Below are 16,919 nucleotides of genomic sequence, written 5' to 3' on the forward strand. Positions count from 1 at the left end.
TCACTGGGATAGAATTAGATGAGAGCCAGAGCGGGTTCAAATCCTGGGCGTGCTCCACTCAGCTGTGCAACTTTGGCTAACCCTCTGCCCTCTCTGAGTTTGTTTCCTAAACTGGAAAGTGAGCCTTGTGCGAAGAGTCCGTGGGGAGGCACCCTGCCGAGAATATACTTCATACGAAATCACAGCCCTGTGCAACTCTGGCTGAGGCACATGCCCGTGTGGATCAGGGGTGGTCTGGCTTCTCTCCAGTCCCCACAGGGTCCCTAGTGTGAGGCAGCATTCCTGCCATGTCCATTTCCACACCTACCTGAGATTATCCCCACCCTCAGAGCACTGAAAATCCAGGCCTGTCGGCTGGCTGCTCACAAATGCACTCAGGTGGGATAGCTCCAGGGTCCTCCAGATGTCCTCGTCCGAGTAACGGCCAAAGGGATCGAGGTTCATGCGCAGCGTGCCCGAGAACAGGATGGGGTCCTGGAGACATAGGATGATCAGAGAGAAGTAGCTTAGATTCTATAAGGAGTTCCAGGAGCATGAAGGAGAAAAGCAATTGAAGCAACGGCTCTCTGTTCTGCCCTCAGTCCTCCAGAAGGAGGACTTTACCTAGGTGGGTGATGAAAAATTATCTGTTGGGGAGTGATAAACCTCTGCTTGGCCAGTTGCTAAGTCCTCTGCTGATGCAGGAACCAGTGCCACTTAATCTGTCTGAAGTGTCTATTCAGCATAAACAGGTGCGCATGCGCACACACACACACACACACACACACACACACACACACACACACACACTAAGGAGCCAGAAAAGGCTGTGCCATTTGGAACTGTGCAACTGGGAGAGAAAAACAGGACACCTCAGCATTGTTGTGCTTGGGAGGATCCTGTGGTCCTTCCCCAGTTGCTGAGCCCAAAGGGCAATCCTGATTGGCCAGGGCATCTGCTGTTCTAGTTTTGTGCCTGGGTGGCTCTTGTGTTGATTGTGTTTCTGGATGTGGAGGCACCGCCCCAACCATGCCCTAAGGCCCAATTCTTAAGTTCCCGAAGGTTTTTCTTTTGGTGGGGGGGCACAACTGAGGACAGGACAGAGGGAGTAAGTGGGGGCACATAGGACATGGGGACGGGATGGGCAGACAGGGACACAACACCACGGACGACACAACACCCCGGGCTCAGCAGGCTTCTACCTGAGGGATGATGGTGAGTTGTGAACGCAGGTCATGGAGGCCAATGTGTGCCACATTGAGCCCGTCAATGAAGATCTCACCCTCTGCGGCCTCCAGGATTCGGAATAGGCAAAGAGTCATGGAAGATTTGCCAGCCCCAGTGCGGCCCACGATGCCTACCTGTGGGGCATGGGAAGGGTTGTCAGGGGCACCTCCGGTTTCCATCAGCAGCCAAGAGATATCCCGGTTCTCCCCACAAGGGCTGTGGCAATGTCCCCAGACATAAGTACCTTCTCCCCACCCTGCACATGCAGAGTCAAATTCTTCAGCACCAACTCGAGGCCCGGGCGGTACCGCACCGAATAGTTCCGGAACTCTACCACCCCACTCCTGGGCCAGCCTTCTGGAGCACGGTTGCTCTCCAACACCCAGGGAGCCTAGCAGGAGACAATTGGGTTTTCCTGTTCTCAGGGGGGTGATAGAATACAAGCCCTCCAGTACTATTCAGCCCCACTTCTTTCCAGACACCTCAATCCTCACCCACCATGGTGCCTTGAAGAGAGGCCTGGCACCATGTGGTTTAGTGAATCATTGCATCCTTTGACTTTTGTTCATAAAAGAAAACACAGGGCCTCATACATGCCAGGCAAGCATGTTACCACTGGGCCACACTCCCCCCAGCCTTTTCCCTTTGATTTTGCTCCCCCAAGAGTTTATTCAAAATCTGGCAGTCCTGCCCCTGCTGTGAGGGTCTCTCCCTGCCTGCATTAGCCCCTCCTTTCGTCACATTTATTTATTCTTTAATTCTAAGTATCATCAGTGAGACAGATCTCTTGTTCTGGAAGGCTTTCGTTCCAGCTTGCACAGGAGGACATATGACCTCTATGTAAGCACGTCTGTAGTGAAACAAGTGAGCTCTTGGGCCCAGGAGAATTTGGGGTTGTTGTTCTACGCATTGTTCAAGATAGGAGAGAGGTAATTTGAAGGAGTTGAGGGAACAAGGCAGGAGGAAGCTCACGACTGACAAGAGGAATACTGTTTTGCTATTTGTGTTCTGCAGTACAGGGACAGTGACTCTGTCACCTCCCGAGTGCAGAGATAATAGGCGTGAGACAGCACACCAGGTTTATTTAGTGTTAGAGATAGAGCCCTTCCAAGAATGGGAACCCATGTAACGGCTCAGGCTGTGGACCCATGAAGCTGACCTTGCTTCTGGATAGGGAAGCCACACAGTGGGCACTGAAAGCTGCAAGGGAAGCTGAGGACGAGTGGCACACACCTGGAGTGACAACCCCCAGGAGACAGGAGTAAGATTGCGAGTGTGAGCTAAATCATCCCCAAAAATCCAAGGGCTAGGGATGTTGCCCAGTGGCAGAATGCTTGTCTAGCATGTGTGAGGTCCTGGGTTCCAGCACCAGCACTGGGGGTGAAGAAAAAGAGGAAGAGGAGGAGCAGAAGGAGAAAGGGGGAGGGAGGAGAGGGGGAAGAAGGGAGTAGGAGGAAAGGGGGAGGGGAGAGTGGAGAAGAGGGACAGAAGGGAAAGGAGGGAGAGGGGGACAAAGGGGGAGGGAGTAGGGAGCAGCAGAACCAACAGCAGCAGCTCATACAGATAGCTCTCCCCAGGAAATACTAAATCAGGACTGAGAACAGCATCATTTGGAATAAAGCAACTAGTTGTGTGCATACACAGGACATGTTGGCTCTAGAGAGACATGAGACATGGATATCTCAGGAATTAGGTGTATGCTGGGAAGGTAGAGCTAGCAGGGAGGCCAGGAACAAGTAAGTGGGGGGGGGGTGTCAGTGAAGGTCTACCAGACCCAAGCCCTGCATCACAGAGAATCCCAAGCAGAAGAGTGGGTAGTTTCATCTGGAAGCCACGTAGCTGGTGTTGAATCAGAGCAAGGGTTCTTGAAAGAGAACAAAGGTCTCTTAGACTGGAGCCAGGTAGGCTGTGAGCGAGCTGTTTTCCTGGCAAGCAAGCTGTAGCAGGCAAAGTCTGGGATGAGGAGGGAGTAGAACATGTGTAGATCATAGCTTGCAATGAATTCATGGGGCTGGAGAGATGGCTCAGTGGTTAAGAGCACTGACTGCTCTTCCAGAGGTCCTGAGTTCAATTCCCAGCAACCACATGGTGGCTCACAACCATCTGTAATGGGAACTGATGCCCTCTACTGGTGTGTCTGAAGACAGTGACAGTGTACTTGTATTCATAAAATGAATCTCAAAAAAAGAGAAAGTTTCAGACTTCTTGGGAAGTGAATCAGGGATACCGGCGGGAGAGGGTGGGTAGGAACTTGAAAGAACTGTAGTGATTTTGTTCACCAACTACACCTTAGCTGCAGGTATGATGTGGGCAGGTGGGGTTCTGTAGGCAAGGACAGGGATGGGTTGAAAGCAGCTCTGGTGGGGCGTAGGTAGACTCTAGACCATCTGTGGGAGGTGAAAAGGACAGCAGCTGACGGGAAACAAAGGGAGATCAAATCAGAGGGCAGATCATATAAGGCAGAGCACTGTGAGTGGGCATGGACCACACAGTCTGGGGATCAAAAAATGCCTACTTGACTCTAAGAGCTTAGGGATGGTGCAGTTTTTGGGCATGAAGAGGTCCGAACTATGAAAAATCTCTACCCTCTGCTGCAGTACTCCTCTTGGGACTCACCTCAGTCTCCGTCTTAGAGTACTCCTTGACTCTCTCCACGGCTATGATATTAGACTCCAGGTCGGATAGCGTCCGTATCATCCAATTCAAACTCAAGGTCACCTGGACAGAAGAACTGTTATGGGAGGAGCCCAGCAGTGACTGGCTGATTTACATATATTCTCTCTCTCTCTCTCTCTCTCTCTCTCTCTTTTTAAGATTTATTTATTTATTATATATAAGTACACTGTAGCTGTCTTCAGACACACCAGAAGAGGGCATCAGATCCCATTACAGATGGTTGTGAGCCACCACGTGGTTGCTGGGATTTGAACTCAGGACCTCTGGAAGAGCAGTCAGTGCTCTTAACCACTGAGCCATCTCTCCAGCCCTCTTCCTTCCTTCCTTTCACCATACCCTGCCGCTGTGACTCTATTTCTTGATCAGTGGAATCCCATTCCGTCTCAGACCTACAGGTGTGTGCTGACTAGGCGTCTAATCTCAACTGCGCCTCAGGCGGTGACAATGCAGACTTGGTGGAGGACAGTCTTTCTCAGTGCCTCTCAGACTTTAATATGTATTAGTCTTCTCCGAGCATTCTGTCAAAACGCAGTGTGTGAGTCAGTAGTTCTGAGACTCTTCATTCCAAACATGCTCCCCGAATATGTCAGTGTGGCCAGTCTAAGGACTGTCCTGTGCTACCAAGAAGCCTTGACAGAAATGCAGAATCCAAGCTAGGGCTCAGAACTGAACCTCTTGAACGAAGATGAACGTTTTAACAAGATCTCCAAATGAGTCACACGCACATGAAGGTTTGAGCAGATGGGCCTGTCGGCTTCGGTTTTGTTTACCAATGCATTCAGATCCGAGCCACCTGAGGCCTGGACAATGTGATTTGCCTTACAAAAATCCCATTTGCAGGTTGTAGAACTCTTTGACCACACAGGCTGGTGTCAGGGTGACCTCCAATTCCAGGCTCCAGTCACCTGATGTGCTTACAGTTATCCCTTACTCCTCCACATCCGCAGGGCGTTGGTTCTGGGACTGCGGACTATACCTAACTCCACATATACTACAGTCCTTCACACAAAACTGCGTATGATTCACACGAGAGCCACTCACAGCCTCCTGATGCTGTCAGTGGTGTCTAGATTACTTCAGGTTCCTAACACACACCTTCCTGTCAGTGCTTTGCAGGTATTCAGAGGCACAATGAAGCCATCTTGTTTTTTGTTTGTTTTCTGCTTTTTTTTTTTTTCAGCTTCTGAAATTTTTTTCAGATTGTTTTGGGGAAGGTTTTTGCTTTGTTTTGAGCCAGGGTCTCACTCTATAGGCCAGACTGGCACTGAATTCACAGTAATCCTCCTGCCTTCGCTTCCTCCCAAGTGCCAGGATTCCAGGCACGTAGTACATTGCTCCCAGCCTTCTCAAGTGTTTTCTATCTGCAGTTGGTTGGTTGGTTCTTCAGTGAAGAGGCCAAGGCCACAAAGAGCTGGCTGTCGCTTCCCTGAAGGCATGTACTACACCATGCCATTTGGCCACACACGTCCTGTATTCACACCTCAGTCAGGTTGACCCACATCTCACCCAGACATGACAGTTCTGTCTGGACCAAGCTCCAAGATCATTCAGACAGGGAAATTCCTTAAAGATCTGGGTACCTCCCTTCCCCCTCTCCTTCCCCTCCTCCCTTCTTTCCTTCCCTCCTTCCTACGCTTGGGTTTGAACCTAGGGCCTTACACATGCTAGGCAAATGCTCTACCAATGAACTACATCTCCCTGCCCCTCGTCACCCTTTCTTCTTCCTGCTAGGAAGACCTCCCCAGCCTGTGTCAGCCTCCATTGCTAGCAGTGCCTGGCTGAGAGATCCAGGCTTTGAGAACCCCGCTGGGGCTGATGAGAGGGGGAGCAGAGGAAGATACTCAGCCAATGCTGGTGAGCCTCTGCCTCAGTGGTGGCCAAGCCTAGAGTTCTAGGCCCAACCTTACCTGTAAGGCATAGGACACGGAAAGACCCACAAGCCCTGGATTCAAGCTGTTTCTCCCGATCACTGCAAACAGCGCGGAGAAGAGCACCACGCAGTTCCCCACAAACTCCACGTGGACACCCAGCCACCTATAGGGACCAATAGGGAGGAAATGAACAAGAACGGAGGGAATGCCGGAGCCCACCCGGAACCAAAGAGCACCCGTGGGCACCTGTGGAGGAAAGGGAGGCTCCTGACCGGTTGGAGGCGATGTAAGGATAAGTGGTCTTCTGGTTGCTATCCACCTTAGCATCACTGAGGACCTTGAAGTCTTGGACTCGGCCGTAGGCCCGAATGACACTGGTGCCAGTTACTGTCTCCGAGAAGTGGGAGAAGATGGGCGAGCGGCTAACGGATTCCAGTCTCTTCAGCTGCCTCGATGTGGCCACATAGAAGCGCTAGTCAGGGATGGGAAGAGAACTCCAGTCAGGAACATCATCCAGACACCAACTGGGCCCTGCATGTCCTCCAAACAATCTCCTGTGCTTCTTCCTCCGGGCCCCGCTCTTCCCACAAACCTTGCTGTCTTTTCCTAGGCTCCCTTGGAGAATAGATTCCAGACATACATTATACACTTCCCCTCCGACCGGCTTTGCTTGGCCAGCCAGGCTGCCTCCTCCAGGAAGCTCTCCCTGATTGCCTCCTGTCTCCTCATCTTTCACAGTCCATGATACCGTCTTGTTTAATCCCCCCAAGCAGTAAGATTTCTTGTTCTACTTAAAGATCCTAGATATGTGATCATATTCAAATGACTTTGCAAAGATAATTTTGTGTTTTTTTTTTATCCCCCTGAAAATGTCTCTCTTACCGCTCCCTAGTTGTTTAAGCGTTAATCCCACAAAACTACGGCTCTGCCTCTATCTTCCAGCCTGGATTCTGTGGGTCCCAAGACAGTCAGGCCCACACAGGATGGGTACACGGGAAGCTCTTTACCCAGAGGCTGCACTTCTGCTCCTTGTAGGAACTAACTACTTCCTCAAGAGAAAGACCCCAGTGAGCTCAAGCTGTTGCTGAATGCTGCATGCATACCAAGGACAGGGTCTCCCAATCCTTCATGGTGATTTACTCAAATAATGCCTATAGGTATAGGAGACTGAGGAGAAAGCTCACTCAGTAGCGTGCTCTGTCATATAAGACTTCCCAGCACCCACAATAAAAATCCAGGCATGGCAGTGTACACCTGTAACCCCAGCACAGGGGAGGTGGGGACAGGCAGATCCTTGAAGCTCATTGGTCAGTCAGCCTAGCTGGATAAATGAAGCTCCAATGAGATTCTCTGCCCCAGAATATAAGGTGGGCCAAGACTGAGGAAAACACTTGACATTGACCTCTGGCCTCCACAAATACACACACACTTATGCACACAGACATGTATGTGCAATACACTCCCACCTCACCCCCACACATCCCACAAATAGATAAATAAAATAAAATACAGCCAATCAGAAAGGGCACCAGGGCTGCCAGTTTATGAACACACATATCATCCTCATGTTATCCCTAGGAAGTAGATGCTAAGAGTCTGTTTTTCAAATTAGATAAGGGAATTTCAAGGACGTAAAGCAACTGACTACAGTCCCTGATCCAATCCAGGGACAACCTAGCTGACCAAAGTGCCTGGACACATCAGAGGCTCCCCCACCACCACCACACTCCCCGCCCACTCTAGAGCTCCACCTGCCCCACACTCCCCGCCCACTCTAGAGCTCCACCTGCCCCACACTCCCCGCCCACTCTAGAGCTCCACCTGCCCCACGTGCTTCAGCACCCCACCCATCCGCACTGGCACCTGCACGAAGCCATAGAACACAGCCAGAGGAAGAACAACCACGCAGAAGAGTGGCGTGCTGGCCACGATGACCACAATGGTGGAGATGGATGTGTAGAATGAATTGAACAGCATGAGGATGGTGGGGGCCAGAACCTCATCGATGACGTATATGTCCTTGGAGAAACGATTGAGGATGCGGCCTGAGGGCGTCGTGTCAAAGAAGGACTGAGGCGCACGGATCTGGTTGTGCAACAGAGCTGTGTGCAGCAGGCGGGCAGCCTGGATAGCGCCAACCACCATGGTGAAGGCCGACAGCATGACCAGGAGCCCTTATTGGGGGAGAGAGAGAGGATAAGTCACTCACCCCAGGGGAGGAAGCCAGGACAGAGGAACAATGAGACAGGGAATGGCCAAGTGGAGTTCTGGAGGTTCTGAGACAGGGGTATGTAAGTGGGCGGAGAATAGGACGGGATGAACACCCCAATGTGTTCACCTTGCAGTATTCCTAGGGTGGCGTAGACTCCCAGCCTTACGGAGGTGTTGTTCTGCTGGCCATGTTCCTCCACATCATTGGTCCAGGCACTGAGCCACACATTGGCTCCGATAGCAACCGCATTTTGGCCAGCATACAGGAGGCAGATAAACAGCGTGGTGCAGAGCCCCACAGACTTGGCATAATCCCAGTACACGCTCAGCTTCACCTGTAAGGAGTAGCCATGCTGCGGTTTTCACCAGCTCCGAGGACCTAATCCTCTTCCCCAGCCCATGTCCACCCTGCTCACATTGCCTGTCTCTGCGATCTCCTCTTTGATTAATGCACCAGTCTCTTTAGTCTGTGTCGCCGGCACCTCCTTCTCCAGTGAACTCGTATATCTCTTGAGCACAGGCCGGTTCTGGCCCTCTCCTTCAGAAGACAAGGAGCTCATCTCTCTGTGGAGGCAACTGGTCAGACCCAGGCAGGAGACTACGGAGACCCTCACCGGACATGAATGGCAGGGAGAATATCCACTTGTATTCTCCCTGCCGGTGCTTGGAGGCCCTGATGTAGCCTGCTGGGGACTTGAGAACTCACGGGAATCTACCTCATGAACTGCTTGCGGACCTCGTATATGGCTGGCTCGGTGTCTGTCAGGTCTGTGTGGGTGCTGAGTGTGTCTTCAAGCAGGAGCACCTCCTCATTTGCATGTTGCAAGACTGTGGCAGGAAAGGAAAAGAACAGAGGTTGACTGCTCCCTTGGGCAGCCCCTTGAGAGCCTATCCTCTATGCTGCTGGGAGGTCTGGGATGGACGGATGAGCAGGGAGCAGGAGAGAGTTTGAAAGGCCAGCTAGAAGGAACTGCGTTTACACAACACAAACAAAACAAATAATAAAAAAATAATAAAAACAAACAAATGAACGAAAAAACCTTCCCTTTGGAGACTGTAGAGAAGAGGGCTCAAAAGCCTGAAAACTTGGGCTCCGAAGTCAGTCTGGCTGAACTTAAATCCTGCTTTCTTGAGAGCAGTAGGAACTTAGGCAGGCATACCCAAAAAGTAATAATCATAGATAGCTCATGGCACCAACAGTCAAGGATTAAGGAAAAGATGTGTGTCCTTCGTTTATCGAGGGGCATAGCACTTGGGGGGTGCTCGTGCAGGCTGCTGTATATATGGCATTTAGTCAGGGACCAAGAGAAGGCCTGAGAGCCAGCTCAGAGGGTGGAGGTAGGAAGTTCTGCCTGGGCAACCCAGAGGGGAGCAGTGGGTTTGGTGAGCTCAGACACTGCCCCAGGGCTTTGTGCTGACAGAGGCTTTCTGCTAGTCTACTAGCCGAAGTAGTTCCAGGTCTTAGTAATTACTTAACAACTCTTGTTGATAAATAGATGGTTTTGCCAAGTACTTGTTGGATCCAACATGATTTAACCATAAAATATCTGGGTCTGAGCTCGAGTGTCCTTTTCACACATGGGAAAACAGACCCTGAGACACGTGCTGTTGATGCAGTTAGAGGGCAGAAGGTAGGATCTGAGAGCGTCTCATTCACCTGTCACATACATGGCTCCCGTTTCCCAGAACAAGGTCCCCAGTAGCACACTAGGCTAGTCCAGGGATACTTGGAAACCCCAGATGAGGTAGATGCTGGGAGAGGATGGGAGTCGGGAAGGCTGGGGATGGTGGGTCCTAATTTTTGACCTCCTTCATTGGCCTCCTGGTTTTCATCTGGTGCATAGTTTCGGAGGAAGTTGGCAAAGGAGCCATCGTGCTGCAGGAGTTCGGAGTAGTGACCCATCTCAGTAATCTGTCCGTCAGCAAGCACAATGATAAAGTCCGTCTGGGGCAGGAAGCTGATGCCATGGGTTACCAGCACCCGAGTCTGTAGAGGAGGCATCAGGCTCTGAGTAACAGCATCCTTGGGCATACCCCAAGGATTGACACATAGTCATGGGGTGAGCATGAGGAGGCGTAGGCCAGGCATATCCACAACTTATCCCACCCCAGCCAGAGCCTATCCCGCATCTCTAGGGATCTCCCTATGAGATTCCCCTGATCATATCCTGATTCTCAGGTTCCTACATCTCCAGGTCTTACCCACCCCCTTTAACCTTTTATCTGTTCTCTCCCAGGACCAGATCTCATCTTTGTTCCTAGCTTCCCGTGTCCTCACCTTGCCTGCCAGCACACCTTCTGGTCCAATCACTTGGTCGAAGATATGCTTAGCCACGTGAGAGTCCACAGCCGACAGTGGGTCATCCAGCAAAAAAATGTTGGCGTCACTATAAACAGCTCGGGCCAAACTCACCCGTTGTCGCTGGCCTCCAGATAGGTTAATGCCCTAAAGGAAGGAAAAGGTGGGTGATCAGTGGTGGTAGACGGAAGGGGTCAGACGGGCCTATGGGAGACATTCAGCGAGGCAGACTCCTGTATCTGTGTTTCACAGGACATTAGGTCTCCACAAATTTGTTGCCTATACAAAGCTATAGCCCTCAGAGGAACCTCGTAGAATCCTCCGGGGCAGATGAGCCGTCACACCCTACCCCATGCCAGTGCTCATGACAGATGAATGGGCAAACAACAGGTGCTCTATCATAGACTGGAATACGATTTAGCCGGAGAAGGAGAGAAATGCTGGCACCAGAGAAGGAGAGAAATGCTGGCACATGCTACAATGGGGATGAACTCTGAGATCATTCTGCCAACTGAAACGAACGGGACGCAGAAAGGTAAACATGACGTAACTGCACTCACAGTGGTATCTGGGAGAGCCAGGTTCTGAAAAAACAAAGTGGTGGTTGCTAGAGGTCCAGACATGGAGGAGGGGTTGAGAGCTGTCCAATAAGCAGCAGCAAGGCAACAAGGGATGAGTGACATTCAGAATGACCTGAGCCTAGTAATATTGCATAACGCTGTAAATGTACACAGTGGACACAGGGAAGATGGCTAGGGTGGTACATTTAATGTTAGGAGACCTTTAACCGAACTTTGGGGGGTTTTGTTTGTTTGTTTGTTTTGGGGGTTTTTTTGCCTGCATTTTTTTTTTAGGATTATTCATTTATTATATATAAGTACACTGTTGCTGTCCTCAGACATACCAGAAGAGGGCACCAGATCCCATTACAGATGGCTGTGAGCCACCTTGTGGGTGCTGGGATTTGAACTCAGGATCTCTGGAAGCTCAGTCAATACTCTTAACTGCTGAGCCTTCTCTCCAGCCCTAACTGAACTCTTAAAAATGAAATACTTTAAAGACAGAATCAAAGAATGGCAAGAGAGCTCAACAGAGAAAATGTGCTTGCTACCAAGACTGAGGACCAGACTCCCCGTATCCAAAGGTAGAAGGGAAAATTGGACTCCATAGCATACTGAAGCACTTGTTTGTTCCCCATGCACCTCTCCTGCCAATTCATGTAATAAAAACACCCCCGTCCCCCCCAAAACTTCCACCACAGCTCCATGTTTTATAACTTAAAGACCCTAATCAAACCGTGCATTGTGATGTATCCGTTTTATCCCAGCACTCGGGAGGCAAGGGCAGATGTATCTCTGAGAATTCAAGGTCAGTCTGGTTTACAGAGTAAATTCCAAGACATGCAGGACCACTTGGGCCAAAGTGCACCAGATGACCACACACTGCTTCTAGGGCCTTCTACCACAACTAGGTAAAACCTACAGTCTTCAAATGGCCTGCAGGGTTCCAAATGTCCCAGCTGCCTGTCTTCCCCTCTCCCCTCTGTTCTCCTAACCCCTGGATCACTCTGCTCCAACCAAGTTGATCTCCTTAGGCTAATGCCAGTCAGCACACTCCTGCCCGAGACTTTGAACTCTCTGTTCTCTCCACCTCAGATGACTCCAGACTAGATCCCTAGATAGCATGGGCTCCATGGCCTCATGCAGGACTGTTCCTTCTGTAGGCCTTGATTTCTCAGTGAGAAATATCACTAACAAAACAGCCCAGCACTTATTTTTACATTCCTAACTGCTTTATCTCCCCTCTTTAGGATGACCTAATAGATATTAGGCCTATCTTGCTTATTCACTCTCTTTCCTCTGTTAGAGTGCAGGGTATATAAAAGCTGAGGTTTTTATCCTGACACATTAATATTCCCCTGACATGTAGTAAGTGCTTAATAAAAACCTAGTGGATGAATCAATGAACGATGAGTTCCTCTTTTTCAGTCATTAAGAGTCAGCTCAAGGGGCTGGAGAGATGGCTTAGAGGTTAAGAGCACTGGCTGCTCTTGCAGAGGTCCTGAGTTCAATTCCCAGCAACCCCATGGTGGCTCACAACCATGTGTAATGGGATCTGATGCCCTCTTCTGGTGTGCATGAAAACACTCATATACATAAAATAAGTAAACAAATGTTTAAAAAAAAGAGCCAGCTCAACCGTGATGCTTCTCCTTATACAGACCCTCTGCCTCCTGCTCTTCTTCTACCCTGCATAGACCTTTCCCATGACCTTGGGAAATTCTGTGGTCCCTGTCTATTCACGAGTTGTCCTCCCTGGAATAGAGAGAAGCTGCTTCCCCACTACCTGACACAGAGCTGAACATGGCGGTACATGAACCCGTGAGTGAGTGAGGGAATCTGAGATTGGGCTCTGGCTAGCAGCCTCCTGAGTCCAGCCCCTTGGGGATGAGAAGTTGGCTCTGTACCTTCTCTCCAATCTCTGTCTGGTCCCCACCAGGAAGCACATCTAGGTCAGCTAGCAGGGCACACGTCTCCAGAGCCTGTTGGTAGCGCTTGGGGTTCATGGGTTGGCCAAATAGCACATTTTCCTGAAGTGTGCAGTTCTGGATCCACGCCTGCTGGGGCACGTAGGCCACAGAGCCCTGGCCGATGAGAGGGGAGAAGGTTCTTTAGGGCTTGCCTGAGGCTGGCCAGACTTCATGGCTTTCTAGGAGACCTCCCACTCTCACCTTTACAGACACTGCACCTTCCAGCTTCTCCATCTCTCCGAGCAAGGCAGACACCAGGGAAGACTTCCCACAGCCCACAGGTCCCACCACAGCCACCAATGCCCCCTTCGGGATTTGAATGTTTAGGCTAGGAGCAAGGAACAGCAGTCAGTGGTGGAGTTTGGGTTTGATTCAAGCCTCCTACCTATAAACCCAAGGCCTGCTCCCTCCCAACACTACCCTGGCAAAAGAAGGTTCTTCTTGCATTGCCTGTTAAAGCCATCGACAAGGAGAGAAAAGGCTATGTCTGATCTGACCTCCGTTCACTTTGGATAGCTGGCAAGTGAGAGAAGACGATGCTACCTGTGAAGGGTGGGAGGCAGGTCCTTGGACCAGGAGAAGGTGCCGTTGTGTATGGTGATGGCACGGCCTAGGAGGACCAAGATGCATAAGGGTCAGTGAGTTGAGGACATAGAAAGAAGTCAGGGAGGCCTGGGAGGAGCCTGGGCAAGGGGGAGGATCCCTGGAGCACGGGTAAAGGGAGGAACATGAGGAACACTCAGGGAGGGGTAAAAGAGAGCTGATTAGCAGAGGGACTTCAGAGTTCGGAGAAGAGAAGGGGTCAGAGGAGGAGTCTTAGAAAGCTTGGAGCAGGATCGCCCTGAGGTAAGAGTGTTGGGACCTGGGGAGATGGTCTTTCTTTCCACACACTGGGGGTCAAGTTCATCTTGGTTCAGGAAATCCTGGATCCGTTTCAGAGACACGCTGGTCTGCAGGAGGGTGTGGATTAGCCTCACCATTGCTCCGTGGGTCCCCAACTTGTAAGCAGGGCTCCCTGAGTACCAACTCATTAATGCTGGGACCTTTCCTATAACCAAGTCTTGCCTGACTCCCACTACCTGAAGACAAGGTCTAGTGTGCTAAAAGGAGGCTGTGTCAGACACTCAGCCCCTGTGCCTCCAAACCACCCACATAACCTTCATGGCTTTCCCTGATGTCCTCTCCCCACCTGATTATCCACTGATCCTAGGTGAATCTTGCTTGAATTCCCCACATATCCTAATCCCAACAGACAGCCCGCTTGCCTTGTATTACCTGGGTCATGCCACTGATTAACTGAGGCAGCAGGTTGAGGGGGATCTTTAAGATATTGAACAAGGACAGGGACACGAAGGCCTTCTCAGCATCCAGCACATTGTTCTTGTCCACACACACGTACACCCCGAGGGTGATCAGGGTCACCTGGGTAACACGGGAGAGAGTGTCATGGTGGAGTTGCCCATGGAACCCCGAGACCTGGGCTGGCCTTCCAACTGCCAGGAACTCCATACTGGTGGAGAGCCTCACCATAAACGGGGTGCAGACCCAGATGAAGGTAGAGATAGCCTGCAGGTAGGCGCCCTTCCGCAGTAGCTGGAGCTCACTCTGCCTGATTCCTTCTACCTGCTCCAAGAAGGTGGGCTCCCAAGCGTACAGCTTCAGAACTTTGATGCCATTCAGGATCTCACTCATCAGTTTGATGCGGGAGTCTTTGAACTTCATTTGCTGTACCTGTGAGGAAAGGGATGGTGGTGCACCCTTTTCTCTCCCCAGACCTCCTACCCAGTAGGCTGACACCTCCCATACCATAACCATACCATACCATACCATACCATACCATAGCATACCATACCATACCATACCATACCATACCATACCATACCATCTGTTGTAGCTATTACATGTAGCTCAACATACCTCCCCCACCCAGCCTCCAATGCCCAAATCCCTATCCCTGCACAGCCTGTGTCCCCTGACTCAAAAGAGCAGCCTCATCTTCAGTGTCCCCACCACTAACCTTACCGGGCAGCATCCTGTGCCCTTGACGTTCATTCCCATGCCCACCTCTTTCACAATGACATCAGTCAGACCATGAGGCTCCCATGGTCAGGGATTGTTATTCTGTTCACTTGGATCCTAATCTAAAGCCTGACATAACTGCAGTGATGTATACACTCAGCTCTTGTTTGAGTGGCACGTGTCAGACGCAGGCTATCAGGAGGAGCAATTCAGACGAGACCCTGGCTATTATACAGTTGACCATCTGATGGCAGAGGCAGGCAGATCTCTGTAAGCTTAAAGCCAGCCTGTGAGTGCCAGGATTACACGGAGAAACACCCGTCTCACAACAAACTGGGCTCACACCATCCCATATCATCCCACCTATTGTCGCTATTACATGTTGCTCGACAAATATTTGCTAAAAATAGATACTTAATTGGAAAGCATTGTGTGTAATCTAAAGGGAAGGAACAGGAAACAGGTAGGGGATAAACAGGTGAGGGCAGGGGAACAACCTTGTTGTAATCAATGCAGCTCTCTGAAGGAAGGGAATGCTTATGGGTAAAGGAAAGGAAGGAGGAACATACCAGGAAGAGAGAATAGTCAATGTAGTGACCCAGATGTGACACATCTGGAATGGACTGGTCATCCCATGAGGATTAGAAATGGAGACATGCAAGGACCAAGGGAGCCTGGGGGATGGGGTGGTTATGGTGGTTTGAAGGGGAATAGCCCTTCCCTCTATAAGCTCATATATTTGAATGCTTAGTCACCAGAGAGTAGCACTATTTAAAAGGATTAGAAGGATTAGGAGGCATAGCCTTATTAGAGGAACTCTGTCCCTTGGGGTAGGCTTTGAGGTTTCAAAAGTCCATGCTAAGCCCAGGGTCTCTCCCTTTGGATGAGGATGTAGCTTTTAACTACTTTTCTAGCACTATTGTTGGCCAGACCTACTGCAATGCTTCCCACCATGACGATAACGGACTACATCTCTGAAACTCTAAGCAAGCCCCCGATTAAATGCTTTCTTTTATAAGAAGAGTTTCCTTGTCATGGCGTCTCTTCACAGCAACAGGACAACAGCTAAGACAGTGTTCTCAGGTGGTTTGTCATTTATTCTATGTGTAGAGAGAGCTGCTGAAGACCCTAGGAATCATTTGAAGGTGAATAATTCATGTCTGGTTATCAACTCTTATCACCATAAAGTGGGAACACATTTGAGTCCCTGCTCTACCTGTCTCTGGACTGCCTCAGTGACTCTGGGCCTTGGTCTCACTGCTGTGAAAGCAGACTGCCATTACAGTGATAGGGATCAAGGGGGCAAGGTTTGTACAAGAGGCCGTGACCATCCACATTTAGTAGAGGGAGTAGAGAAGCCCTGAGAGTGGAAGGTGAACACTGGTTCTTGCCACCCGCCCCAGCTGGTATTCCCATCTAAAGCAGATGCCTTTAGCCTCACCCACCTGGTAGGTCTTCATTTTCATGGACACAGCTCCATTGAGTGGTATCAGCAAGACTATCACAGCCACCCCAGCCAGGGCTGATGGGCCTAAGATCTGAGGAGGCATAGACAAGCAGAGGGTCAGGGAGCTCAGCAGAGACTGGCTGACTGGATGGATGATGGGCAGGAGGCAAAAGGTATCACATCAGTCAGGCAAGGAGACAGAAAGCCACAACCACATCAATAGAAGCAACCACCTATCGGATGATGGCCACGGATGGCCAGTGGCACACACGGAGAGGAATGTTGGTAGCAGAATGTGTGTCTCCATGTAACCCTTGCCCCTGGCTTTAGAGGAATAAATCTAAGCCTAGGATAGAAAGACTGAGTGACCAAGTTCTCTTGCCTAGGGATGATTTTATGGGCATGACACAGCTCATTTATAAACATAAATGCGGTCAGAGGAAGGGACAGAGCTCAGAGATCAGGAATTACCTGCCAGAGGAAGTATATCGCCAGGATGACCTGCAAAGGTGCAGACCACAGCAGGTTGATGAATGGGGAGACATCCATGAAGCGCTGGGCGTCCACCGACATGAGGTTGACCATTTCTCCCACAGTGTACTCACGTTTGACTGAGTTGGTGATGGTCAGAGCCTGTAGATGAAGAGTTGGGAGGATGGA

At 50.5% G+C, this 16,919-nt stretch overlaps 1 protein-coding gene across 11 annotated transcripts in view; it reads right to left on the minus strand.

Moving 5' to 3' along the window:
- Positions 1-16,919, minus strand: part of Abcc3 (ATP binding cassette subfamily C member 3) — a 45,747-nt gene that overhangs the window by 5,480 nt on the left and 23,348 nt on the right. For 2 of the 11 annotated variants that reach the window (XR_015630155.1, XR_015630156.1), the window contains 20 exons: positions 16,731-16,892; positions 16,258-16,350; positions 14,321-14,524; positions 14,069-14,215; positions 13,656-13,743; positions 13,337-13,403; positions 12,995-13,121; positions 12,731-12,907; positions 10,243-10,410; positions 9,771-9,951; positions 8,681-8,792; positions 8,381-8,528; positions 8,092-8,299; positions 7,617-7,927; positions 6,000-6,225; positions 5,790-5,916; positions 3,823-3,924; positions 1,451-1,597; positions 1,182-1,340; positions 308-474 (listed from right to left, as the gene is read on the minus strand). Coding sequence is in view for 2 of the 11 variants with exons in the window: in XM_087569509.1 (XP_087425635.1) it covers positions 308-474; positions 1,182-1,340; positions 1,451-1,597; positions 3,823-3,924; positions 5,790-5,916; positions 6,026-6,225; positions 7,617-7,927; positions 8,092-8,299; positions 8,381-8,528; positions 8,681-8,792; positions 9,771-9,951; positions 10,243-10,410; positions 12,731-12,907; positions 12,995-13,121; positions 13,337-13,403; positions 13,656-13,743; positions 14,069-14,215; positions 14,321-14,524; positions 16,258-16,350; positions 16,731-16,892 (3,095 nt within the window). In the remaining 9 variants the exon portion in view is untranslated. 11 annotated transcript variants of the gene reach the window in all.

The sequence above is a fragment of the Rattus norvegicus genome, chromosome 10, assembly GCF_021556685.1.
Source record: "Rattus norvegicus strain SHRSP/BbbUtx chromosome 10, alternate assembly SHRSP_T2T, whole genome shotgun sequence".
NCBI lineage: Eukaryota > Metazoa > Chordata > Mammalia > Rodentia > Muridae > Rattus > Rattus norvegicus.